At 40.6% G+C, this 27,072-nt stretch overlaps 1 protein-coding gene across 3 annotated transcripts in view; it reads left to right on the top strand.

Moving 5' to 3' along the window:
- Nucleotides 1-27,072, top strand: part of PRDM11 (PR/SET domain 11) — an 84,292-nt gene that overhangs the window by 43,750 nt on the left and 13,470 nt on the right. For all 3 annotated transcript variants that reach the window (XM_054970795.1, XM_054970793.1, XM_054970794.1), the window contains exons 5-6: nt 1,319-1,386; nt 23,068-23,255. In XM_054970795.1, the coding sequence (XP_054826770.1) occupies nt 1,319-1,386; nt 23,068-23,255 (256 nt within the window). The remainder of the gene's footprint in view (nt 1-1,318; nt 1,387-23,067; nt 23,256-27,072) is intronic.

Below are 27,072 nucleotides of genomic sequence, written 5' to 3'. Positions count from 1 at the left end.
GCTGGTGGCCTGGAGGGATGGGAGGCTGCTGGTGGGGGCAATGGGGTGGTTGTCACTCTGTGAGGCAGGCTGTGTGGTGAGGGGACCAGGTCCAGGGCAGTCAGAGAGGCCATCTCTGGACACTCAGGAGGGTTTAAGGTTTTGAATCTTTGATTAGGAAAATGACTACCTGTAGCTGAGGCACAAGTGGAGCTCTTCTTGTTTACAGCAAGGAAGAGTTTAAACTGCTGAATGGAAAAAAATATAGCTGGAGAAAGGTTGTTGCGCTGCAGAGACACAATCATATAGGTAGCTAGATGTAACACTTCTGTAAACTCTTTTTCAGCGTTCTTCTGAACTGCTATCCATGTCCTCAAAGTGAAAAGTCTTAAGGAATATATTTTGCCATCCTTATAGGATCCAGATTGGCTATCATTTGCTTCCAAGGACAACTTGGAGTTCTAGTTATTTATTACCTTTAAAGTTCAAAATTGTCTGGGGCCCCAGAGTAATTAAGGATTGCTTGATACTATGTGAACCTGCATCTTAGTGAAGACCTTCTTTGAAAGCTCTGCTCCACATGCCCCTATTTTGTGATTGCTGGCCATTAAGGGCAGGATCTTCTGTTGTGTTCCTTGGTCTTGGAATTTATTTATTTTACTTCATTAATTTATTTAGTTCATTTATACCCCGTCTTTCTCCCCAGCGGGGACCCAAAGCAGCTTGCATCATTCTCACCTCCATTTTATCCTCACAGCAACCCTGTGAGGTATGTTAGGCTGAGAGTGTGTGATTGGCCCAACGTCACCCAGCAATCTTCCATGGCAGAGCAGGTATTTTGAACCTGGGTCTTCCAGATCCTAATCTGACACTCTAACCACTACATGACACTGACTCTTACTATGTCTTTACTACAGCTATCTATCTACCTGGCACAAACCTTCTTAATTTTTGGTGCCAGGTAAATACATAAGCCACCTTTCCTCGGTTTTTACTTACCTTCTTTTCCCTTCCACAAAGTGACTTTTTGTATTTTTCTTGTGGCTTTGATAGTACTGATTTTAGACCTAATCTAAATTTTACTAGTCAAAACTTTCTTTCAGCTACCTGTTTGTATTTTTTGCCTTTATGATGATGATGATTTTCAAAATGAGATTGGTTGCTTTAATTATAAGTTGGAAGCCAACAGTGGAGGCTCTATTGCGAAGAGCAGTGTGTGCGCGTGTGTATGCGCAATGTGTATACATTTCTTAATGAATAAAAGTTCATTATTCCAGTTCCTCATTCTGGCTCAGCCTGTCCTCCTGCTAGACTGTTTTTTCCCCCATTTTTGTTTTAGATTGTTGATAAGAACAACCGCTATAAATCCATAGATGGGACAGATGAAACTACTTCAAACTGGATGAGGTGAGTCTAGTTCTTACCTATTTTTTTCTTCTTCAAAAGATGTATGCTTAGACGAGGAACAAAACTATTGCTTCTCTCTTTTGGTGATAGTTGAGGAAATGACTATTGTCAAATTTTTTAGACAGATTTTTAACTGTATCATAAAACAGTCTTCCTTCCCCCCACCCCTCTATTTCTGAATTAGCAGGGTTTCACAGCAGGTGTGGGAGAAAGATTCAGAAAATTTAGACACACAGATAAGCCTGTTTGAAGTGGTTATCGCTCTCAACTTTTTAAAAACTTCCTAGGCTTATTTTTTAAGAACGTTTGCTTTTTTTCTATACTAATTTTATCAGCCTTGTTGAACCACAGAAATTAATGGTTTCTATGTATATCTAAAAGGGCTTTCGTTGGGGGTTTGTTTGTCTTTTCTGACCTGAGTGGGTGACTGGATTATTTGTTTTAGTTGTACAGCTGAAGAAATTGAATCAATTTATTCTGCAAAGAAGCTAGCATTCCACATTTTTAAAGTTCTCTTATTGTATCTTGCTGAATCCACAAAGTCCAAAATTCCTCTTGGCTTAAATCCCTCTGCCTCTTGTGAAGAACAAAACGAATTGGCTAAAAAAGTTATGTTGATGCTTTGCCTGAAGCAGAATTTTAAATAAAGGAACCTCCCAGTGTATAACATGGATATATAACAGTAGAAGTCCAAAACATCTTTAAAAAGCTGGTAGTGGTGGTAGATTTTTCCATTTAATGCTACTGTTGAGAAGTAGTTTGGTATCCATATGGTATATTCTGATAAATCATTAATGCCTCCTCTGCAGCTCACATATCTCAAGCAGTTGGCAAATTTTTTTATTTTAAACACTGATACAGTAGCATGGTTTAAGAGTTGGCATCTAAGACTCAGACCCAAGCTACAAAAGACGAATTACATGAGGAAGAGCGTGTGAAGGGAGTCACAATGTTAGCTGGGAAGCTGAATTTTAAAAGAGATTGGAAGGCTTTGTTAATTTCCCCTCTCTACAGAGCCAGGGAGATTGCTGCTCAGAGGGTTTGTTAATTTCCTCTTTGCCTCCAGATAGCTGTCAGTTTCACCTCCTCTTCTAAGAGGCGAAGAGGAAATAAACCTTCTGAGCAAAGATCTCCCTGGCTCTGTAGAGAGAGGAAATTGACAAAGCCTCCCAATCTCTTTTAAAACTCAGCTTCCTGGCTAACATTGTGACTCCCTTCACGTGCAGTCTTCGGGTAATTCATCTCTTGCAGCTTAGCTCATAGAAAAATTATGAAAGATCAAACAGTACGATGATAGTAGACTTCCTAAAAGGAGGCTGTCTTCACCTCAGTCAAAAAACCCACCTTCAATGGCCACTTCTTATGTCTACGGGTTCAGTCGTATATGCATTTACTTGGGAACCCATTGAACATGTGTAGGGTTTGGGTGTAAGGGCTGTTGATAACTGTTCGGTACTGATACTGCTCCATAACTTATTTAAATCCATACAGATGTTTTTTGTGTTTTGTAGTCTATGATCTCATTGTTTTATAAAAGAATGACAAAGGAATCTTTGGAGGTGTTTTTATATGTATATGAAACAATTCTGCTGACTAATTGCAGATAAATGTAGGACAAATCATCTTGATGTTTGTGGGCAATAAAAACATCTGTATCTGACTGTATCATACCATGTCCTCCCAGTCCTGTTTCTCAGCCTGATGACTCTGGATGCTTCTGAGCAGGTCATGAAGATGGTGTTTTTTGTTTCCTCTAGTACAGATATTCAGATTAATACTTCTATATATGGAGGCTCTGTATAATAACATTGATAAACTTATCTCATGATATAAAATCAAACCGTGTTGGAGACGACTCACTTTTTATCCTCATGCAGGTGCACTCATGGGAATAAATAGTGTGAGTCATTGCAAACACGGCTTGCCTTCCCGCCACCACAGTGGCCTCCTTGGGGCCTCTGGAGGCCCAGGAAGGCCTGGCATGCTGGCACAGCCCTCTGGAGGCCTGAGAAGGCCCAGCACAGCAGCGACAAGGACTGGCAGTACACCATGGTTCTCTAGAGGCCCTGAGGAGGCCACAGCATTGGTAGGAAGGTCCAGTGCAGTTGCCCAGCCCTCTGGAGGCACAGCACAGCAGCAGGAAGGCCTGGTAAGGCAGCGTGCTCCTCCAGAGTCCTGGGAAGGCCTGGTGCGGTGGTGGAAAGGCCTGGTGCATTGGTACAGCTCTCTGGAGGCCTAGGAAGGCCTGGCACAGTGATGGGAAGAATCCAACCAAAAACAAGTGGGAGGGTTCCACCCAAAACCAAACCAAATGAAGCCTTGGAACCGAAGGATCACACTACAAGGTGTACAAATTAATGTCTCTATATTCAGTGCATTCAAATTCAATATATATACAGTGTACTCAATAAATATATAATAAGAACTATGCAGTTTTCAGTCCATTTGTTCATACAGACGCATTATACACGCAAACACAGTCCTTCCATTAAATAGTCCAGTAACTTTGTGAGGAATGTATTTTTCAGACCCCAACAATCTCAAAATTGATTCCAAAAGCTCAATGGCTGATGTGGCAAAAGGTCAGAAGGCAGATATTTCGCTGCTTCCTCCTGACGACACATTCATCCAAGGCACAATGGCTCAAAAGGCTGGAAATCACCACAAGATTGACCAGGAGATTGGCCGGGAGATTGGCAACGAGCCTGCCAGCTTCTTACTTTGCTCGTTTCGGTACTTCTTCTTCACAGCCAGTATTGCATTCCGCCAAAATATCGACTGCAATAACACAAGTGTCAAAAGCCACAATACATCATACTCTTCAATGTTGTGACGTTACACCAATTTACATAAGAAAAATATACTCACATATTCTAATCCATGTTTCCAATAATCTCAGGACTGTATCTCCTGCTAATCGCAAGTGAAAAAGGCACGGGTACTACCTGTTGGAGCCATATTCCTTAAATACATTAAGGTGGATATTAATTCTGTTAAGCCTTAAAGAAAAGCTGCCCAATTAATTTCACCATTAAGAACATTAGGAAATAAACTGTCCATCCTATGTATCCATTGGGCTTCTGCCCTTAATAAATCAATTTTGTTGCTATTGCTGGGTCCCTTTTGAAATTGACCAATGACAGGGAAACTGGAAGATTGGGGATTACGTGGGCTCTCGATTATTCTCAATACTCGGGAGGCATAGTGAACATTATTAAAAAGAATTGGCACATTTTAAATGATGTGCCTAGCTGCGATATACCTTTAAAAATAGGTTATAGGCGCACAAATAATGTAAGGGACCTCCTGGTCTATTCCGATTATAGGAGGAAAGAAACACAGCAAAGTTTACCAAAAGGACACTTTGCATGCGGTCATTGCAACATCTGTGACTTGTGTGTGCCTATTACATCATTTGCTCACCCAATAACTAAACGACCATTGTACCCTAAAAGTTATTCGACATGTTCTTCTGCAAATGTGGTCTATATTATAAAATGTGCATGTGCTTTAATTTACGTAGGTAGCACCACACGGCCGATCAGGATACGTATACAGGAACATCTTTCAAAAATTAGAACCAAAAACATGACAGCCCCATTGGTTGAACATTTTTGCAATTGCCATGACAGTGAACTGGAATTCTGTACTATCAAGTACAGAATTCTGTACTGGAAGTTATAAAACCCAGCAATAGCAACAAAATTGATTTATTAAGGGCAGAACCCCAATGGATACATAGGATGGACAGTTTATTTCCTAATGTTCTTAATGGTGAAATTAATTGGGCAGCTTTTCTTTAAGGCTTAACAGAATTAATATCCACCTTAATGTATTTAAGGAATATGGCTCCAACAGGTAGTACCCGTGCCTTTTTCACTTGCGATTAGCAGGAGATACAGTCCTGAGATTATTGGAAACATGGATTAGAATATGTGAGTATATTTTTCTTATGTAAATTGGTGTAACGTCACAACATTGAAGAGTATGATGTATTGTGGCTTTTGACACTTGTGTTATTGCAGTCGATATTTTGGCGGAATGCAATACTGGCTGTGAAGAAGAAGTACCGAAACGAGCAAAGTAAGAAGCTGGCAGGCTCGTTGCCAATCTCCCGGCCAATCTCCTGGTCAATCTTGTGGTGATTTCCAGCCTTTTGAGCCATTGTGCCTTGGATGAATGTGTCGTCAGGAGGAAGCAGCGAAATATCTGCCTTCTGACCTTTTGCCACATCAGCCATTGAGCTTTTGGAATCAATTTTGAGATTGTTGGGGTCTGAAAAATACATTCCTCACAAAGTTACTGGACTATTTAATGGAAGGACTGTGTTTGCGTGTATAATGCGTCTGTATGAACAAATGGACTGAAAACTGCATAGTTCTTATTATATATTTATTGAGTACACTGTATATATATTGAATTTGAATGCACTGAATATAGAGACATTAATTTGTACACCTTGTACAGTGATGGGAAGGCCTGGTGCAGTGACTACAAGGTCTTCTAAGGCAGTGCAACCCTCCAGAGGCCTGGTGCAGTGGCAAGAAGACCTGGCATACTGGCTCGACCCTCTGGGGGCCCAGGAAGGCCCAGCGCACCTCCAGAAGCCATTTTCTAGAGCCCATTGTTTTTACAATGGGTTCAGTTGCTAGTTATCTATATATTTGTTTAAGCCTTTGGGGAAACAAAAATCTAAGTTAGTGGTTTATGACACTAAGTTCACTGTTGTGTGTCAAAGTATTTTCTTTTGTCTGTTCTAACACCTTTCCTGACTTAGGCCTGTCTCTCTCAAATTCCTTGCTTTTGAATTAAAGAAGGGTGAAACCAGAAAAAGAACATTGGCATGTAAAACAGAATCCTCTGTTGTGAACTTTCTGAGGAAGTTTATTTCTATAGAATTCTGCTTATTCAATTTGCAGATGACCCAGAAAGAGAAGCACTCATGGACAGGAAAGGATTCTAAAACATTTTTGAATAAACTAGAAAACTGAGACAAGTGTTAGCCAGTGAAGAGGGTTGAGTATATTACTCTCTGATATTCATTCCAACCCTTTTGAGTCTAGATTTATTTTGCCTGTCCCTTCCCAAAGTAGCCTGGGATTTCTAATGCTTATTTAGACCATTCAGAAACTTCTTGAAAAGCTGTAGTATTAAGAGCTACATTGTCTGGGCTTCATTTTAGCCTAAAGGCAATTTAACCACCTACTTGGAGCTATACAATATGTTATGAAGGGGACTTGTTATTGGATTTCCAAACATTATCTTCAGTTTGAAAAACAGATGCTGTGGGAGGGAGAAGAAGAACACCATCTCTGCATGTGCTCACTCACATATACCTTGGTTCCCCCAGTTGGCATTGCTCCTTGGGGCTGTTATTAGCTGTGGAGGAGGGCAGGGCAGGTACAATACATGTATCTTATCTCTTTCTATATTGCGGCTAATAGCTCTGGAGGGGAGAATTCTTTTTGAGAAACAACTCAAAGAATAGGAAAGAGTAATCCTGTTCTCCCCCTTGCCTCTCAGTGCTCCTCCTGTCTAAATCAAAGGCCCCATGGCTGCTTTTTAATGTTAACATTTACTTGTAATGTAAACATGGCCTGAGTCTGCTGCCTCATTGCTTTCCTATCTCTCAAACATTCCCTCTTCAGAGTTTGGGTCATTCTGCGGGGGGGGGGGGGGGGGATTCCTGTATTGCCTTCTTTTTCATAGAGAAGTTTTTACCATTTCAGTTATAACCATTTCATAACTAATGGTTATGCAAGTTTAGATTTTTTGGGTGTGCTATGTTCTGCTTCTGTATATATGTATGTAGTATGACTTTTTGAACAAATGTTTTCCCATATTGAATGCTAAGACTTTTTCACACATTCTGTTGAATTAATAATATGTAAGATCTTTTAAAATCATTAAAACCAATAAAACACATCCTTAAAACAATTAAAACCAGAGCTAAAATACATATAAAAACATAAAAACAATTAAAACATTGGGCAAGAAGGAGGGATAACTGAGGGAATGCCAAACATGGCAAAAAAGTCTTCATCTGCTGGTGGAAGATGGCAGCAGAAGGGGACAGGCATATCATGTATATTTCATGCGTATATAAAACGTGGAATAGCTTAGGTTTGATATACTGAACGTTTAACCTTTAGACTATATATATGTTTATGGAAAGTTACAAAAGCTGATGCAGATGTAAACTACTGATCATACAACTATGTGGTATTTGTCTTATGATAGATTTATCTTATGCGAGCCTTCATGTCCATTTTTAAGAGATTCTTATATGTAAATGAAAATGTTCTGTTTGAGTTAGTATGTTTTAGATTTAATAGAAAACACTACAGTGTTCCCCCTGTAAGTTTTGGGTTAGGATAGGAGAATTAAGTGTTTTCCTTAACTACATGCATTGTAAAGTCTAAGTTGGCTCCAAAGAGAAAACCTGTCTCGACTGTACCTCACAGGGCACATCACAAATGCTAGGGGTCCCTGTACAACATGAAGTAGCCTGGAAATAGCTGAAACAGAGCTGAAGTGTCAAGCATAAAGCCTCTAATGTGAAAGTTTTATAAAATCTTGTGAAACCACATGGCTGGTGTGGGAGTGCTTGGTGGTTTTTGAAGATGCTTTCTCCTCAAGCTGATCGGTCAGTTTTGAAATAAAACCATGTGGCTTTCTGGCATGTCATGTTCTCTTTTCTCAATCTCCTTTCATGTCTGGCAGCAATACTAGGTCAGTTTTAATCAAACTCAGAAAGAGATGATATTCATAATCATCCTTTATTAAAAATATAATAATTGGGAAACATAACTCACTGTAAAGTTCCCAAATGTAGGAAGTCCACAATAGTTCAGTGACGTGAGCTGAAATCTGAATTACAATTTCCTAGAAGAAAGCCCCACTGAATAATGTGAGAGTTGCTGCTGAGTAGACATGCTTACTATCACTCCCTGTATGGACTATTTCCCATAGTTGGTTTTAACTAATTAAATCCCATTTTCACGTCTAGATACTAAAAGATTTAATGCCCCAGTTTTTTTAAAAAAAGTCCATGTTATTGTAGGTAAAGGTAAAAGTAGTCGCCTTGTGCAAGCACTGAGTCATTACTGACCCATGGGGGAGGTTGCATCACGTTTTCTTGGCAGACTTTTGTTACGGGGTGGTTTGCCATTGCCTTCCCCAGTCATCTATACTTTAAACCCAGGAAACTGGGTACTCATTTTACCGACCTTGGAAGGATGGAAGGCTGAGTCAATCTTGAGCCGGCTACCTGAACCTGGCATCCACCATGATCGAACTCAGGTCGTGAGCAGAGCTTGGGCCGCAGTACTGCAACTTACCACTATGCACCACAGGGCTCTTCCATGTCATTGTAGGTCCGCAGAATTTATTCTGTATTCAAAGTGTACGTGGTGTAATTTTATTAAGAAATAATGACTGAGGCTGTAATCCTAAACATGCTTACTAGGAAGTAATCCCCTAGAACGAATGAAAGATACTACTGCGTATATGTGTTAAGTACCTTACACATCTCTCAGTGTGAGGCAACCCTGCCAAATACCTGTTTTAGGTGACAATGGTATAATTGCTACAAACAGTACAGGATGTGTGTTGTTTTTTTCTATTACTGTTATTCTTAGAATAAAGTACTTGCCACTTTCTGGAAAAGCTGAAAGCTTTTGTATGGGTTGAGTATAAGGTGAGCATGAATACCCAACTGGCCATGTTTCTTGCCTGTAGTACTGGGGTTGCTTCACATTGATTTCATTTTACCCGTTTATGCTTTGTGGAATATTGGACTCAAGGAACATGACTGAAAGAAAGAGGAAGCCCAAGTTCTCCAAGGAAGAGCTGGACATTCTAGTCACTGAAGTGACTCAAAACGAAGCCAGGCTGTTTGGAAGGGAGACAATACGTCTATCCCATGCCGACAGGGACAAGATCTGGGAAGGTATAGCCAGAAAAATCACATCGGTGAGCCAGGTCCCTAGATCTATTAAAGATATTAAGCACAGATGGGACGACATGAAGAGAAGGACCAAAGACAAACTGGCATTCATGCAGAGGTCACTCTCCAGTCCCGGCAGCACGGGGAGGCCCTCGGCCATTGTCCTGACCGCCCACGAGAGAGCCATCGAGTCGACGCTGCATTCGTCATGCCAGATGCACGGCTTCCGGAGAGCGGATCTGGACGTGGTTGACAGCCCATCAACTAGCTGTAAGTATTACCTTTCCTGTGCTGTCACCTGCTGCTCGTATCAGCTCAGACAAAGAAGTGTTTTATTTAAAAGGTCAAATTGCCCTGCTAGAGAAACCATGCTCTCAGGTTTAGTGTTTCCTGTTGTTCTTTGGTCTTCCTACCCTGTTGCCTTCCTCAGCCCTAGCTAATGATAGATATACATTAAATGAGATGGTAAAAAGGTAAAGGTAGTCCCCTGTGCAAGCACTGAGTCATTACTGACCCATGGGGGGATTTCGCATCATGACATTTTCCTGGCAGACTTTTTACGGTGTGGTTTGCCAATGCCTTCCCCAGTCATCTACACTTTACCCCCAGGAAACCGGGTACTAATTTTACCGACCTTGGAAGGCTGAATCAACCTTGAGCCGGCTATGTGAAACCAGCTTCTGCCAGGATCGAACTCAGTGAGCAGAGCTTGGGCTGCAGTACTGCACCTTACCACTCTGCGCCATGGGGCTCCTCCTACCTAAATGAGATGGTATAAGCTAGAATACTTTTTTGCTAATTTGGTTAAAGGTAGGTGTTGTGTGACTGCTCTCAGCCTATGGAGATGCTTGGAGTTTTATATCCAGGGTGGGGACACAAAAAGTCTGAACCAAGTTTCCATCACTAATGAATCCAGGATATATTTGGTATTGTTTCACACAGAGATGAAAATGAAGAAGGGAGTAGGCATGCATTGTATGTAAGACAAGCTGTATAAATTGGCCATATCCAACACAGTGAATAGATAGTAACCTTAGTAATTATGATATTACTTCTGTTCTGCTGAGACCAAAAGGTTGCATATTGGGATATAAAATGTCTGTGCATTCATTTAATTCATGTGGTACTTGTGCCCATGCTGGAATTCCTGTCAAGTTTCCCTCTTCCTTCCTCAGATTGCTCATTAGTGAAACCCAATCCATGCAATTTCTGATAGATAATTGAGGGTGAAATGTGTTTTCATAGAATCATAGGGTAAGAAGGTACTTCTAGGGTCATCTAGTCCAACCCCCTGCACAATGCAGGAAATTCACAACTTACCCACCGCCCCGACTGTCCCAGTGATCCCTGCTCCATGCCCAGAAGATGGCAAAACACCTCCAAACTGGCCTGTGGAAAATTGCTACCTGACCCCAAGGCGGCAATCACCAATACCCTGGCCATGTAAGAAGGGACCATGAGAACTAAACACTGATGTAACCCACTCTGCTCTCCCCCTCATGATCTGTCCTGGTTCACAGAATCAGAATTGTTAGATGGCCATCTAGCCTTCACTTTAAAACCTCCCAAGGAAGCCTGTTCCACTGAGGGACTGCACTGTCAGGAAGTTCTTCCTAATGCTTAGCCGAAAAATCTTTTGATTTAATTTCAAGCCGTTGGTTCTGGAGCAGCAGAAAACAACTCTGTGCCATCCTCTATATGACAGCCCTTCAAGTACTTGAAGATGGTTATCATATCACCTCTCAGTCCTCCTCCTCTCCAGGCTAAACATTCTGAACTCCTTCAACCTTTCCTGATAGGACTTGGTCTCCAGACCCCTCACCATCTTCGTTGCCCTCCTCTGGACGCATTCCAGCTTGTCTATATCCTTAAATTATGGTGCCCCAAACTGAACACAGTACTCTAGGTGAGGGCTAACCAGAGCAGAGTAGAGCAATACCATCACTTCTCATGATCTAGACACCATGCTTCTGTTGATACAGCCCAAAACTTCATTTGCCTTTTTAGCTACCAGATCACATTGCTGACTTATGTTCAGTGTATGGTCTACTAAGACCCCTAGATCCTTTTCGCACATACTACCACCAAGACAAATCTTCCCCATCCTTTAATTATGCATTTGATTTTTCCTTCCTAAATGCAGAACTTTGCATTTATCTCCGTTGAAATTCATTTTATTTGTTTTGGCCCAGTTTTCCAGCCTGTCAAGATTTGCTACTCCTCCCAATTTAGTATCCTCTGCAAATTTAATAAGCACTCCCTCTATTCCTTCATCCAAATCATTTATAAAAATGTTGAACAGAACAGGTCCCAGGACTGATCCCTGAGGAACTCCACTTGTCACTCTTCTCCAAGAAGATGAGGAACCATTAACTAGTACTCTTGGGGTGCGATCTGTCAGCCAGTTACAGATCCACCTAATAGTAACAGGATCCAAACCACAATTTACCAATTTGTCAACAAGGATATTATTTGGAAACTTATCAAAAGCCTTACTGAAATCGAGATAAACTATGTCTACAGCATTCCCCTGATCCAGCAAGGTAGTAACTTTCTCAAAAAAAGAGATAAGGGAAGGGTTACCTGTTGTCACTGCAGACTTGGGTGGGGGCATAGTTATACCGTTCCACAATACCAAGGTTTAGAGAACATAGTAAAAATATATCTATGTCTTTGCTAAGGTTCTCCCGTGTCTGGCAAGTGTTAGTATTTCATGAGAGAAGCTTACATATTTGACTATTTGTGAAAGGGGCATTTGATCCCTTTAGAGAATAATTTAATTTGCATTAAAGAATCTTACTGAATTCTCAGGAGTGCGTTTCCAAGTGCATCTTAATCTCAGTAACGCATATCCAGGGCCCTTGGTAGTAGGGGGAGGGGTATTCTCCATTGTCCTTGATGGAAACCAGAGAACCTTATCAAAGCCACAAGGGCACTTTAAGTTATGGGTACGGCACTTAAACGTTTTCTTATGCCTGTGGTTGCAGCAGCTGCTAGGGAGGGAAAGTTTAAGGAAGGACCATTATCTTTACTCTGGGGTCCTCCTCCTCAGAGTTAGGAACTTGGCAAGACCCTCAAAACAAACCCCCAGAAATGGGAAAGCATCAAATCCTAAATGGAGTTGAACTGCAGGGATCCAGTCCTCTCTAGTATGAATCATCCCTTGCTCTAACCTCTTCATGATGAACATTTAATGATATTATTTTATTCAGTAGGCTTTCAATTGTGGTTTTGTTATATTTATGATGATATAATTACTGTGTTTAAATCTGTTGGAAGCCAACTCAGGAGCATTCTGTTGATAATATGAAATGCTCATTTTTTAAAAAAATAAATACATAAAACTGGTGTTTGAGGATTGGCCTCTTAAAGCATTTTATCTGGTATTCATAAAATTCAGGGCAAGTGTCACAATATATAGGTATTATCTTTTATTGCTTTTACGGGAAAAATCATGGCTCTGTGCATAAGGTATACTTCTTTAGCAATAGTTTGCAACTCTCACAATAGTGGTTTAAGCCTGAGGAGGATTCCAGAAGCCCATCATTTTCCTTCAGGTGATGTTTTGGTGTATGGATTCTAGTTTCACTTGGCGGTGGGCAGAATGGCATCAAAAACAGTTAAGCAAGGGAGGAGTTGTGGCCCATCATCTCATGCTCAACTCTGAACTGGACCACTAAGCCATTCTAGATGGTCATCTCCATAACTCTTCCAATGAAGCATGGCCAAACTCCTTTTATTGGCATTCTTTGCACTCATGTTGAATTTGCTCCTTTTAGATGAAGTATGGTAGAAATAAATGGGTTGCTTCTCTATTGAACTGTACTACTATCTTGCAGTGGTGAACACTTTTTGCCTTGATGGAGAGGCTCTGATGTATATGTTGCAGATTTGTGGATGTGGCCATGTTACTTTTGAGTTCCTTCACCTACAGCAACTTGTGCCAACATTAACCTGCCTTATGTTGAGTTAGAGTAATGTACTATAATTTAGTACTGGCTGTCACAACTCGAGGAAGTTCCCAAGTCATTTAGAGAGTTTATATAGTGTCACTCTAGAGGCCTTTGATGCAGCTTACAAGTAAACAATAAAATCATTTTTAAAAACTTAAAATATCAATAGTCAAAACAATCTAGAGGCCTAAAAACAGTGTTAAACAAATATGGAGCAGCATTTTAAAAATCCACAAAGCTGTCCTGGGTTAAAAGCAGACCATAAAAGGTCCCAGCCTCAATCCCTGTCATCTCTTATTAAAAGGATGAGGCAGTAGGTGATATGAAAAACCTGGACCCGAGACACTGCAAAACTGCTGCTAGTTAAGAGTAGACAATGCTGACATTGATAGACCAATGGTCTGACTCAGTATATAGCAGCTTCATGTGTTCAAAACAAATGAAAAAAATTAAACTCATTTGTGACGAACTCAGCTTTACACGCTGAGATTCCTAGTCAGAGGGTTATGATTGACAGGTTTCCTCCCCCCTTGTGGCTGGCCTGGAATGGCAGTTAGGGATGGAATGTTGGGGGAAGCTGTCAATTGGGAGAGTGAGGGAAAAACTGCTGAGTGAGAAGAGAGTTGGAGCCTGGCTTTTGACCAGTGAGGTTCAGCCAGAGAGTTCTCTGTGATTCTGAAGCATTTTCAGTCCTAGGACTAAAGTGGGGAAAACCAGCAGAAACCCCCTACGTAGACTCAATAGATCTGGGAAGTATAGAGGGCCAAGGAAGGAGGAAGAAAGGAGTCTCCCCTTCAGTGCCAGGAACAGCATTATAGTTCACTGCTATAACACCTGCCCAGGATCTGGGAAGGGTCTGTCTCTGTGGAGCGCCCTTAAGTCTAGAGAGGAGGGAAAGTCGTGCTGTGTTTGTGTTGAATGATATAAAGTGAAACACCTGTGAAGCAGTGTGTGCCTCTAAAAGCAGCCAGTAACCGAATGTGTTGTGCCTCACACCAGTGAAGTTGTTGTACATAAACCTTTCTGTCATTACGCTTAAACACCTGCCTACCTGCCTTTTAAGTTCAACTTCTGTTAATAAACCTTCAGTTATATTTTTGGAATCTCCCCAAGCCTTGTGTGCAAGTTGCTGATAAAGGGAAGCGCAAACCTCTGATCTCTCCCCTATAAAGACTTTGCTGGGTAACCAATAGTAATATTCATAAAGGTGGGACAAAGAATGTTGAAGCTCAATATCAACCACATTACCAGAGGCTTCCCAGCCCAGTATACAGCTTCATAAGCTTACAGAGGAGGAGGTTTTACCTCGGGTAGGGGAAGGTCAGTCCCAGCCTGAGTTGCATGTGGGTTTGTGGCAGCATTAGTTAAAAGACTGGGTTAAAAATGTTTTGACTTGATGCCTAAAAAACTGTGGTAGGTGCCACACATGCCTCAGAGGGGTTGCTGTTCCAAAGTTGAGGTGCCACCACTGAAAAAGTGCTGTCTCTAGTTGCTACTTGCCTCACCTCTGCAGGCCAAGGGTACAGAGAGCAGGTTTCAGAGGCAGATCTTAACTGTTGAGCTGGTCAATGCAGAAAGATGCAGTCCTTCAAGTACCCTAGCCCCAAACCATTTCCAGCTTTAAAGGTAGGAATCAGCACTTTGAATTGTGCCCAGAAATAGATGGGCAGCCAGTGGAAATCTTTTGTCATAGGAGTCATATGATCGTTGTAGCCCATCAATTGAATTTTTCAGACAATTTTCAGGCAGCTCCACATAGAGCACATTAGAGTATCTAACTTGGATGTGATCAGAGCATGGATCAACATGGCCTAATCACACTTTCTGAGCAACAGCTGTAGCGCTGAGAATTTGCAAAAACATATACAAGATGCCTTGTGCCTTGGAAGAGACTTGAGCCTCCAACCCTAGGCCAGGATCTTGCAGCACCCCCAAGTTATGAACCTGCTCCTTCAGGGGAAATGCAACCATAATTCTTAAGCAGGTTTGTCATTGACCAACAGAACCTGGATGGAGCTTCAATGTATTGTTCTCATCCACCCCATTACCTTCTCTGGGCAGCTGTTCAGGACCTCCATAGACCCACCCGACTGATTTGATAGGGCAAAATAGTGTTTGATGACATCTGTACATTAGCAGCATATCTCTCCAACCTCTGAATTACCTCTCCCAGTGGTTTCATGTAGATGTTAAACAGAGATAGGACAAGATGGACCTTTGAGGGAGCCCATAATATAAATGTCATGGGCCTGAGGAGCAAGCCCACAGCATCCTTTCTAGGACTGGCCAGTCAAATAAGAGCAGAACCACCAAAGTGCCCCCCTTCCCAACCCAGCCATCCTCTCCAGAAGAATATTATGGTTGATGATTAGATGCTGTCAAGAGGTCCAGGAGAACCAATAGGGATGCACTCACATAATCAATCTTCTGGGAAAGATCATCAGTTAAGGTGATAAAGGCCATTTCCAGCTGAAACCCAGGCCTGAATCCAGATTGAAATGGGTGTTGGCCAGGCTGGATATCCTTTAACTGGAGAAGCTGAGATTGAATTTGGGACCTTCAGCGTGCTAAGCATGTTCCCTTCCACTGAGCTACGACCTCCTTCTATTGCGCTATGGCTGCCTTAGATACAGATTACCAGATTCCATTAAAGTAATGGCAGAAATTCATTAAGGATTGAAGATTTCTTACAAGAAGAGGAATAGAATGATTCCCTGTAGCTAACTCAATGCACAATGGATTCCTCATGTCTGGATATCTAGTGTATGTTTAGAACAAGCAAGATATTAGCTGTTGCAGTGTTGTGTTTTAAGAAAAATGTTTCAGCATTTGTTAGTTTGTGTTTTACATCCAAGTAGATGCTTTCCATTTAGCTGAGATCTCTGGCTTAAAAGCAGTAGCACCCAGACATATAATTTAGTGGATACTAAGCAGAATACATAGTGAAAACTTTAAAATAATAATACTCTGTAATACTCTGGGTATAAAGCCTGCTGTGTGCACGTTGCTTGTTAGAAACAGATCAGTGTCCATCTTGTCTTAGCTTTTGATAACATGGCTCTGGTATTTCCCATTATGATGTCATATTTATTCTGGCTGGTTGGCTGTCCCATGTATTTCTTAAATGGACATTCCATTTCACAAGAAGTGATGGTTAAGTGAATCCTTCACATTTTCTAGAAAAGCCAAAATTCCATGAATATGTTGACTTTATTTGAAGTAGATAGTTGAAACAAATTCTTCTTGCAAATAATCTATATTTCTTTTTTTCATTTTCAAGCTGATGAAGGTGAGGAGGTTCCAGGCTGCTCACAGAAACATCGTTTTTCATCTCTGCAGAGGGATTCAGCAGAAGCTGACCACCTGTCTGTGCCACCTTTCCTTCATTCTTCATCTTTGTCAGATCACATGGATATGATTAGCCAAAGACGGGACATAAAGCACTCAAACCTATGTCCCCAGTCTTCCTGCAGGCCCTCTCAGCCACGTGCTCAAAATTCCTCTATCTCTGGTTTTGATCATCAGTTCTTCAAATCTCATATACAACAGACAGAGCTTTTTAGGCAGTTCTGTCAAGAGCTGGTGACAATCCACAGAGACATGGCAAATAACATGCTTGTGATCAGCCAGAGGATGGCTGATCTGACTGGACAGGTTAGTCATATGTGCCAGACACTGACCAAAATCAGGGATGAGCTCCAAACTTTGAATAAAGGCCAGGTCTCCAATGTGAGTCAGGTGATTAATTTGCAGGCCTCTGTATCAAAGATCCCCTCTGAATCCAAGGCAGATATTAACCAGAGTCATCCCAAGCAGACCCCTCCTTCTCGTACTACTCGGTCACGGAAGAGAAAGCACAATTTTTAGCTTTCTTTTTAGTAAATAGTGGGGGGAGAGTGGTTGATGCTGACATGGCACACTGCTTAAGCATCATTATGGGAGAAGGTCAGTACTGTATTCCCCTCTTTAGACTAATATAAATTATGGCAGCTTGTCAGTAAGCCTTTCTCTTTACATTTTGAATCATGGCACCTGAGCATGCAATGTAGTTATGACACATTAATCAAGAATAAGAGATATTTAAGACTATAGGGGTTTCCCTGCTCTAGAGTCAAGGTATACAGGGGTTTGTTTCCTTGACTGGTTGTGCTCAGGAAATATTATTATTTAAGTTTCTTATTTAACAGGATACCTTTTAAAATTAAAACAATCTACAAAAATATCTTTGTTTCTTCTTCTTTGCTTCTGCAAATGCCACTATGTGCACTATTATTTTTTATTGTATTATGGATTTGATGTGACCCACCCTGAGCCTGTTTGTGGGACGGGTGTGCAAAAATAATAAATCAAATAATGTAGAGGGGAAACTTAGAATCCTGTTAGAACACTTTTCTTAGAGTAAGCCCCATTACAGAGCCCTGAGTTGGATTCCGAATAGATCTGTTCAGTTCTGCTGGAAAACTTTCACAGCAGTCAAAGGCTCATGCAAGCAGCCTATCTTATTTGCCTTGGACATGGGCTACTGAGACTTTAATTTATATCTTAAAACTAGTTAAGTGTTGGCAAGGTGGAAAAAAGGGGGAAGTGTGAGGGGGGCTTTTCTAAAAAAGGGGGGAGAAAATTCCAGAGCTTGCCTACAACCATCACTAGATTATTTTCTCAACCATCTTGTTCTGAAATTAGAGGCTAAAGTGATTCTGGCAGTGTTAACGCAAGCCCTTTAAGAAATTGGGTGTCACTTATACAGAATCCTAGAATGCTACAGCACATAAAGTTGCATTTTAGAAGTATTCTTGCTTGAAGCCAGTACTTGCCTTCCAAACAAACATATTTTGAATGGGAATAGCAATTAACTCACCTATTGATTTTTCTTCATTATCTCTCTCCATTGCAGTACTTCAGAATATTATTTGTGTATGCGATATGATTAATCAGCAGACTGCTATTTTTTTCAAGTTTTTTTTTTCAACGCTTGCAAGGAGGGCGGAAGAACAGGTAGTTTTGCAGAATCAAGCAAAAATGGACACCAGCGTGTATACTGGTGTATAGACCAGTATAGTCCTTCCTGCAACTGAATAATGTATTATGTTATAAATTCCTGAAAACAAGCTGTCTTTTATCTTGCTCCTTATCTGTCAAAGACTTGCTTGCATTTGTTTTCCTATGCCAGCTTATTATTTAACATTGTGAATGGCAAGTGGAGACTTATATCTATCACATATTGCTTGAATTGTGACATTACCTTACTTTATATAGCTTGGCCAGGCTCAGCTATTAAGATTTTTAACTGTCTCACATCTTTTTTATAGCACAGATGGTTAAACTGCATGCACATTGCAACTTTTCACACCTGCACTTGCTTCCCTGATTTTATGTAGAACTGCATGCTGCAGCCGCTTGTAACGAGAGAATCCCTTAAGACACAGCTGCATTAAACCACTTTTGACGTGGCCTGTTCTTTAGTGAACTTTATAAGATAAACTTGGCAACGTTCTGATCAGACTGATTGAAAGGAAGTCTGTTTCAGAGGAGCCTACCTTTCTTATAGTATTGTTGCCTAGTTACCGGAGAGAAAAAGCCATATGACATCCTGTAAAGAAAAACTTATGGATATGAATTGACCAGAGTAAATATATGTATATTTTGCTCCTGCTATCACATCAGTTAATTTACTTGAAAGACATAGTGTACAGACTATGGAAGCATTCCACCACTGAAATGCAGGTGTTACTCCCTGCAAATAAATTTAGATTGTAAGTCCCTTGGGACAGATATGCACATCTTTTGTGTTAATTCTGTCAAGTACTTTGTTTGTTAATGGTGCTGTATATTGGAATGGCAGTGATGATGAATAGAGATGATGAAGTATCTTGTGTCGGTCCCCAGGTCATTAGGATGAACGAGATTGCTGTGATTTATCCTTGTAAGAGGTAATGATGGGTGGTATAATTTCAAAAGCAGTCTCTAGGATTTCGACCTGGAAGAATGGATGCTCATGTATAAGCTTTACATGTTGTTGCCACTCTCAGCTTCTGCTGAAATTTTCTCATAAAACTAGATGTTCTGGGTTTCAGGAACTTTTATTTGGTAACATTTACATGGATGACCTGAGCTGGTTTCCTTTGAGGGAGAATATGAAGATTTAACTTAAGAAAAGTAGGACATTAATATATATGTATATATATATACATATATATATTTAAAAACCTTATCTGTGCATATGAAGATACATCCCACACTATCTTTTTTGGTGTGAAGAATTAGCAAGAAGGGATGAATTCTCTTCTCTTTTAAGTGCTTAAATGTGATTATTTCAACATGGCATGTTTTAAGTGCCCCTTTGGATTTTAATGCTCTGCTTATCCAATATTTTATTTCATATATTACTATTTTTGTTAACAATAAATATATTTAAACTCAGATTTTTGGTTGGGTCATTCTTCTGTCTGTAGCTGAAGTCCTGAGAGATCTTATTCCAAGTGAAGCATAGTTTTGATATTCATGTATCTCTTTTGTCTCCATGATTCCTACAAGAGACACTCTGGTGCAATGTTGATTTTATTGCTATTTTTCTTGAATCTTTTCTTTCTTTTGATTTGGCCAGAGGTATTATCTCCCACTCACCTGGAAAACTTCTCAGTGCAGTTGTTTGTACTGATTACTGGCCAGTGATTTGCAAAATACTCCCACCCCATCCCCCAAAAGCACTAGTGCCTTCAGTTACCTGTTGAATCTTACTTGCTTTTGTAGGTGTGGATCAGGGAGTTCCTTCTTGAGGAGGTCTAGGAAAGTGAAGTTGATGGGAAAGGATTTGACTGTTTCTAGTAAAAAAACAACATATTTTCAAGAGGAAATGATTGGAAGTGCCTGGTTGCAAGCAAGCAACAATCCATATATCACATGGTTAACAGTATTTTAATATATGTGAAAAGGATTTTTAATTATTATTTATTTTTATTTATTTTTATTTTATTGTTTGAGATGGTAGTTTCCTGGGAAGCAGGTATTACTGATATATTTATTATGGTCTTTTATTGTAAGATACCTTGACCAGCTTGTTAGGAAGATAAGATTAAAACTTTTAAGCAAAAAGCAAGTAATAATCAAACCATATCACAGACATTTTAAAATTATAGACCATAACGATTAATGAGTACAGATCAATGCCTTATTCTGGTGGGCTACAGGGCACTGGGAGCAGCCCTGAAAAACTAGGCCAGGAACAAATGATACAGCAAATGTCAAACAGTAGAAGTCCATCGTTGAGTACTGGTTTGGAGAGCAGGTATCTCATCACTCGGGCAATTAGAATGCCGAGCAGCAAGAAACCAAAACAGAGGACTGTTTCTCACAGAGGTGGTAAACCTGAGTTTTCTCACTGCAGGCTGCATTCAGGGTCTCACAGGATTAAAGATTCCATCCACATGAAAAGCTAGAAGCCAGAGAGAAGCGTTCTAGCCCAGCCTTCTCCTTGATGTGCAAACTTGATATGTGCAGATTTCTTTTTTTTTTAAGGGAAATTTAGAGCTTTTGGGGTGGAAATGAATGTTTTAAATACATATGAGATCATACCTGCAGTCTAGAATGGTGGAGGTGTGAGAGAGGCTCACCAAATCTGTGAGAGGAGGCAGCGTGAGTCAGAAGCCGTATCTATCGAACCAGGGGCAGTTCAAAGGCGGCAGAGTAGTTGCTCTGACTACAGAAAAAAATCAACTGGTGCTTTTAACGTCTGCTGAAGTCCTTGATGACCATTCAGCCTTTTCCTCACTGAAACATTGCTCTGGCTTGGAGTCTTCCATTCCTAATACTAGTCGGTAGCCTGTATGTGTGTCTTTTGAGATTTGGGGTGGAGGTTCAAAGAGGGGGGTGGACCTTTAACATCATAATGTATTGGGTGGTTTAGACAATCCCCACGGTCAGTCACTGGTATTTGTTTCTCATTTGTTTTAACCACAAGTGGGTTGTGTTGTTCCCTTTCAGAGTATTGACTGAACTTTGAACATGTGTTACCTGTGGGCCTGTTTCAATATAGGCCTCTGTGTCACTACTAGGAAGCAAGTTCATGATAATAAGTTTTGTGCATGCTGGGGACCTGCAAGAAATCATGGAGATCCAGTTACAAAATCCTCCCTACATACAGCACACACATATCCCACAGGATTTCCTAAGCTCTCATGACTGGAACAGTCTGACTTCTTCCACATTCCCTCTTTTTTTCCTTTTAACTGATACGTGATCTCAGCTTTCCATCCCTTCTGGAACATTTTCAGACCTCATAAGACTATTTCTTTATATTATTTTTTTCTTTATTTCAGTTAAATTATAAAGTCATTTTTCTGCTTATCTGGAGATTGCCCCCAAGTAAGCAGGGACCACTTCCTTTATTGTGGTGGCTTTGTTTTGTGGGTTTCATTATCTGCATGGGGCCAGCCAGTTTACATTTACATACAACAATTATTGCGAAATTAAAGGCTACAAGCGCTCTATTTTCCTTCACTCAACATATATTTTGATATTGTGTTAGTATGAAAGTGCGTACTTTCATGTTCCTGAAAGTGTTTTCATGTTTCTGAAGAAACATTTTTTATACAAAAACACAATTTTTCACATAACTATTAAAGCTATACAGAAAGCAATGATGTACCACATTATGTGATCACATAACTGTGCTCTGTTGTCCTGGAAGATCAGTTCCATGGACAGGAGGAATAGTAGATGGGTATGCTCCATTAGAAACTAACACAGGCTGAGATCGAAAGTTGCAAGGGTTTCCTACAGATTTTTGTATTGCATACGTGTTTGGAATAATTCATTGCTTAAAACTGTGATGTTAATTTTTTTAAAAATAAAAGCAGCAGAGGAGAGAGATTTGGTCAAGGGTAACATGACCTCTAAAACTAAAAGGTTGATCCAGTTCAGTGGCAGCAAGCATATGCCTAATCGGTTCCTGAAAAATGACTGTCTTGAGAGATCATTTAGCTAAAATGGCAGAATCTTCCTCTGCTACTCTTTAGTCTAGCAGTCCTAAGTGATAAGGTTAGATGGGACTTGGTTTACTGTGCAATCCAGACCCCTTTTCCTAAGTGTGTAAGGCTTCATATTTGGGGTCTGCAGTTACTAGCTACGTGTATGCAGCTACAGTGACAGCAGCATGGCTGCTTAACAAAAACACGACTTCTTGTACAGCAAGGTTTTATGCCTCAAAAATAATGATCCAGAAATCTGATCATTGCTTACCACAGTTATCCATTCCCTTTTGTCTCACTGAACTGAAGTATCCAAAGAAAAAGAATGCAATGATGCTTTCAGATGGATGGAAGAAATGCTTTGAAAAATACAATTGCCGCATAGAGGGCTGCTCTGAATTGCTTTCTCGTGGCAGGTGTTCCATGTAGGGGCCAATTGTGAGCATCTGCAGCTCTTGTTTCTAGGTGTATAAAGAAACAATATAGTCCAAGAACCATGAATTGTATTTCAGTCCAGTAAGCACTTTGCGAACATGCTCAAGCTCTTGAGTGGGGAAGAAGCACTCTTCAGAACAATTAGATCTCTTCCCAGGCAGAAATGGCACACCAGTCTTGAGAAATCCTTAAACATTCCTTAGATGTGCTTGTTATTTTCTTACTGCCCTGTCAGTTTATATGTCTTTATTCATGCCATCCAGGACTCCTATTTCTGTGGCTGTCTTTCAAGAGCACCCTCTGACATGATTGTGACAAAGGTTTTTTTTAATTTCAATTATGTCTTCTTGTGAGTCAAAATCTGTCCTGCTGTCCTCAGGTATGTGGCCATATCCCGAGAGGAAAGGGAACAGAACCTGATGGCGTTCCAGCACAGTGAGAAGATTTACTTTCGAACTTGTCGGGACATCCGGCCAGGAGAAAGGCTGAGAGTTTGGTACAGTGAAGATTACATGAAGAGGTTGCACAGCATGTCTCAGGAGACCATCAATAGAAACTTCACTAGAGGTGGGTGATTTCCCTTCTTGCTCTCAGGCATTTGTTCACTAATTCTTTCTGAATGTTTAGCACACCTAAGCAAACAAAAGTTCTCAAAGCAATGACAAACCTAGTAACATTTGATATATGGAAAAGCTTACAAACAAATGCAGTGTCTCGAGACTGAAATGAACAGAAAACCCAGTTGAAATAAATTAATAGAGCATCACTGGTTGGGCATTTTAGATGTGTTGATACTTTCCTTTTAGATAATTCTGCTTTCTAGGCATATATTATCATGTCAAGAGTAGGATCTTGTACTTGATTATCAGTGCACTTCATTCTCTTCCTCCTCCTTCCTCCCATTGCAAAAACCCTAAGATTGCCTCCATGTAATTTAGGGGGCAAATAAATTATTGTTACTAGAGGGGCAGCAAGGAGCTACAACTATAGATGACATTTATGGTCACCTTGTTATTTTGTGTGTGTGTGTATTTCTGCAACTCCAGATTTGCAGTAACATATAGTTTAGCCTTAGGTGTCTCCTCCCTTTGCTGATATTTTTATGCAGATTTTTTTAATCTAGGCAGCTCTTTTTATCTCTCCAGGGGGAGGAATCATAATATGTTATTAGATACATGCTATATGTATACATATAAAATGAATGTAGATACATTTGCTAAGTAAACTCAAGGGTTTGTGTGTGAGAGAGAGGGAGTGTGTAAATCTCAGAGGTGGTAATGGATTTTGCTCACCCACCCTAGTACCCAAGGTTCACATGTACACTAAAGCTGCTTAGTGGCATCCTGCCACTGAGGTTAGCACACCTGGGCCGTTTCCACACTGCTTACCTTCCCTCGGAATGACCCGGAATGTCGCACAAAAAATGCGGAAGATTGCGTTTTCTTGCGCGAGATTTACGTGACGTCGCGCAAATCTCACACAAGAAAATGCAATCTTTTGCGTTTTTTGCGTGACGTTCTGGGTTATTCCAAGGGAAGGTAAGCAGTGTGGAAACAGCCCTGCACTACCTGATGAATCAGTCTCTATCCTCTGGTTAAAATGGCTGATTTGAAGCTGCTCCTATAAAAAGGGAGGAAAGAACCAAGGTCCTTTCAGATCCTCCCAAATTTAGTAATGGTAAAAGAGGTGGGGAGAACCAAGAGGATGATGAGAAAAGCAGAGAATGAAGAAATTAAGGGGTGAGGTTCCTTTTTCCCCTCTGCCTACCTTTTCCGTTCCCCACTTGCCATGAAGATTCATGGTGTCTCAGTTTCTGTAAACTCCTTTTTCATGTAGCTATTTATGATGAACCCCCCCGCCTTTCACTCCCCCACTGTGAGGGGAGATTTTCAGTTTCCTAGCGTTGACTGAGCAGCCCCAAGTAGTGTGTTAATATCTGAAGTTTTGAAAGTCTGTTTCTCCCACCCTGACAGGCTGATACGATTTTGGCTTGATGGGGAAAAGCAGGAGCCTTCTTCCTTCTTGTTGGAAATGGCACAAAAGACTGTATAATGTTCAAAAAGAAATAACAACTTTATTTAACAGGTAGGGATTGAGTGGGTGTAGTTCAGGGGATGGAAGTGCTGAGGTAAAATTTGCTTGGTATTACAGAATAATTTGAGTAACAGACAAGATAGTATCCTTGAAGCTTAGTTTCATATATTCTTGCTTCTTAACAGTGAGAGGTTTTACTTATTACTTTAGTTACAGCAATAATGTTTCTTCATAAAGCTCCCTATGACAGTTCAGGTTTCCTGGAGTTAATTTAAAACCATTTAAAACTGTTTTCCCTTCAGAACAGACCTGGGGTTCTCCTCAGAGCCAAACCTCCTTTAGAAACTGGGCAGGAATTAATCTTCTTCTCAGAAGATATAACCCTTCTTCTTTTGGCTTGAAAGGGAATCTCAACCCACTACTGTATCACTTTTGCCAAAACACACTCCCAGTTCTCTTGTATCTGTGTAAAACAGATACTTTTCTTGGGATCCCTGAATGTCAGTGTTGCAAAAGTACACATCCATGGGTCTTTTTAACTAGAGAATTTTTTTAGTCTCCACAGACACTGGAAGAAGAAAATTTGGAGGAGGGACACACAAAAAGCATCCCTAGCTGCTTGCCACAGGATCGGTTTTTGAGCCCAAAAAATAGTCTAAAGGGAAGAGGGACATCAACACTCTTTTGCAAAATCCACTGTCATAGGAGTTCCTGATCCTCCCAAATTTTTAAAAGTACGTTTGGGAGTTACTAGATGGAGTCATACACGGAAGTCCAGAAGTTCCCCTCTTGTGTTCTTGTACTCTGTTCATAGGATCACAATGTCATTTTGCCAGACCTAACTAAGCAGACAGATACAAAAGTGCCATGGTAGTGGCTTTGGTAGATCTGTGTTCCTGGTTTTCACCACAACAGACCAGAATTTAGGTTTTCCATGTGTTTGTATATTGTGATCACACAGGGTTTAGGTTCCTACACTTCTCTTTTCTCTATACTTGTGAAATGGCACTTTCATTGACTTACATCAGACATTTCAAATATGTTTACTGTACCATCTGTGACGAGTCTCTGGGGTGTGTCCTTTGGTTATGTTTGCATTTGTAGGTGAGCTTAAATTCATGTATACAGATCTCATACCCAATAAATTAAAGCTGCAGTTCTGTTGTGCACAAAGGAATACACACAATGGACCAGATCCAGTGCCCAGTATTGTCCATATATTTAGTTTAAAAACAATTTCAGATAGTTCTAAATTGGATCTGATCAGCCATGTAATGCTGTGACCAAAGGCTATATGAAGGGCTGTTGTACCTAAACACAAGCAGATATGACCTGCAAGAGGCAGATTCCCTAACTTTGCCACTCGAATTAATACTAGCATCATAATGTTTAGCTGCTGCTTTGATACTTTGACTTGGTAAAAGACATTCCTTTGTAAAATGTGACACACACACACACACACACACACACCCCGGAAAGTGGAGGAGTTGTTCTTAGGCCCACTGTTGTATGACAGTCCATAAAACATGTTATTAAGGTGCTATGTTGGTTCTCGAAATAAGATTGAAACCCCCCTGACATGAAACTTTAAGCGCTTTGAATTTCAAAAGCTTATTTAAAAATATGAGGAGAATGGAGTCCAGGGGGTTAAAATGTATCAGCTGCTAATGAAGGGAATGCCAAATACTGGACCATCTCTGTAAGATAATGAAGCCCTCTCTTTTCCCCACAAACTTCAGGGTTGGGGGCTATAGTTTTTACTTGAGAGAGCATTAAGAATATGCAATACCCTCTGTTCATTTTACTGCCTCAAATCTCTATCACCAAATTCTGCTAGATGTAGGCCCTTCCCAGCAGCCATCTGGAGACAAGGACAAAGCTTGCTTCAGTCATGGATTTCCTGGGTATTCATTAGAGACTGAAGGGTCTTGAGTTGTGAGTTTCCATAAACACAAAATGGAGCTTGTGCTCTGTGCTTCTTTCCTGGTCTCTCATCTTGAGTGTGGAACAGGGACCTACAAGCTTGTGACTGGTTGCTATCAGACTCTGGTATTGTTGAGCTCAAACCCCACCCACCCCTTTCCTCTCATTAGCAGAATATTCCTTCATATTCTATTTATGACCTATCTCTGTTTAAGTTTCTCACGTATACGCCTTATTCTAATTGTATATACAAATACAGATTTAAATTGTGGTCCTGTGTAATTTTCTCCTTGATAATAGTTGCAGTAGAAGAGGGAGATTTTACTTACTTACTTACTTACTTACTTACTTAACCTTATTTATACCCCTCCCAAAGCTCATCTCAGTAGACTACATGGTTTGGGTGTCACCGTCTGACATACCCATG

This window comes from Eublepharis macularius, chromosome 2, assembly GCF_028583425.1.
Source record: "Eublepharis macularius isolate TG4126 chromosome 2, MPM_Emac_v1.0, whole genome shotgun sequence".
Lineage (NCBI taxonomy): Eukaryota > Metazoa > Chordata > Lepidosauria > Squamata > Eublepharidae > Eublepharis > Eublepharis macularius.
The sequence above is the reverse complement of the archived record's forward strand: the minus strand, read 5'-3'. Positions and strand labels throughout refer to the sequence as shown.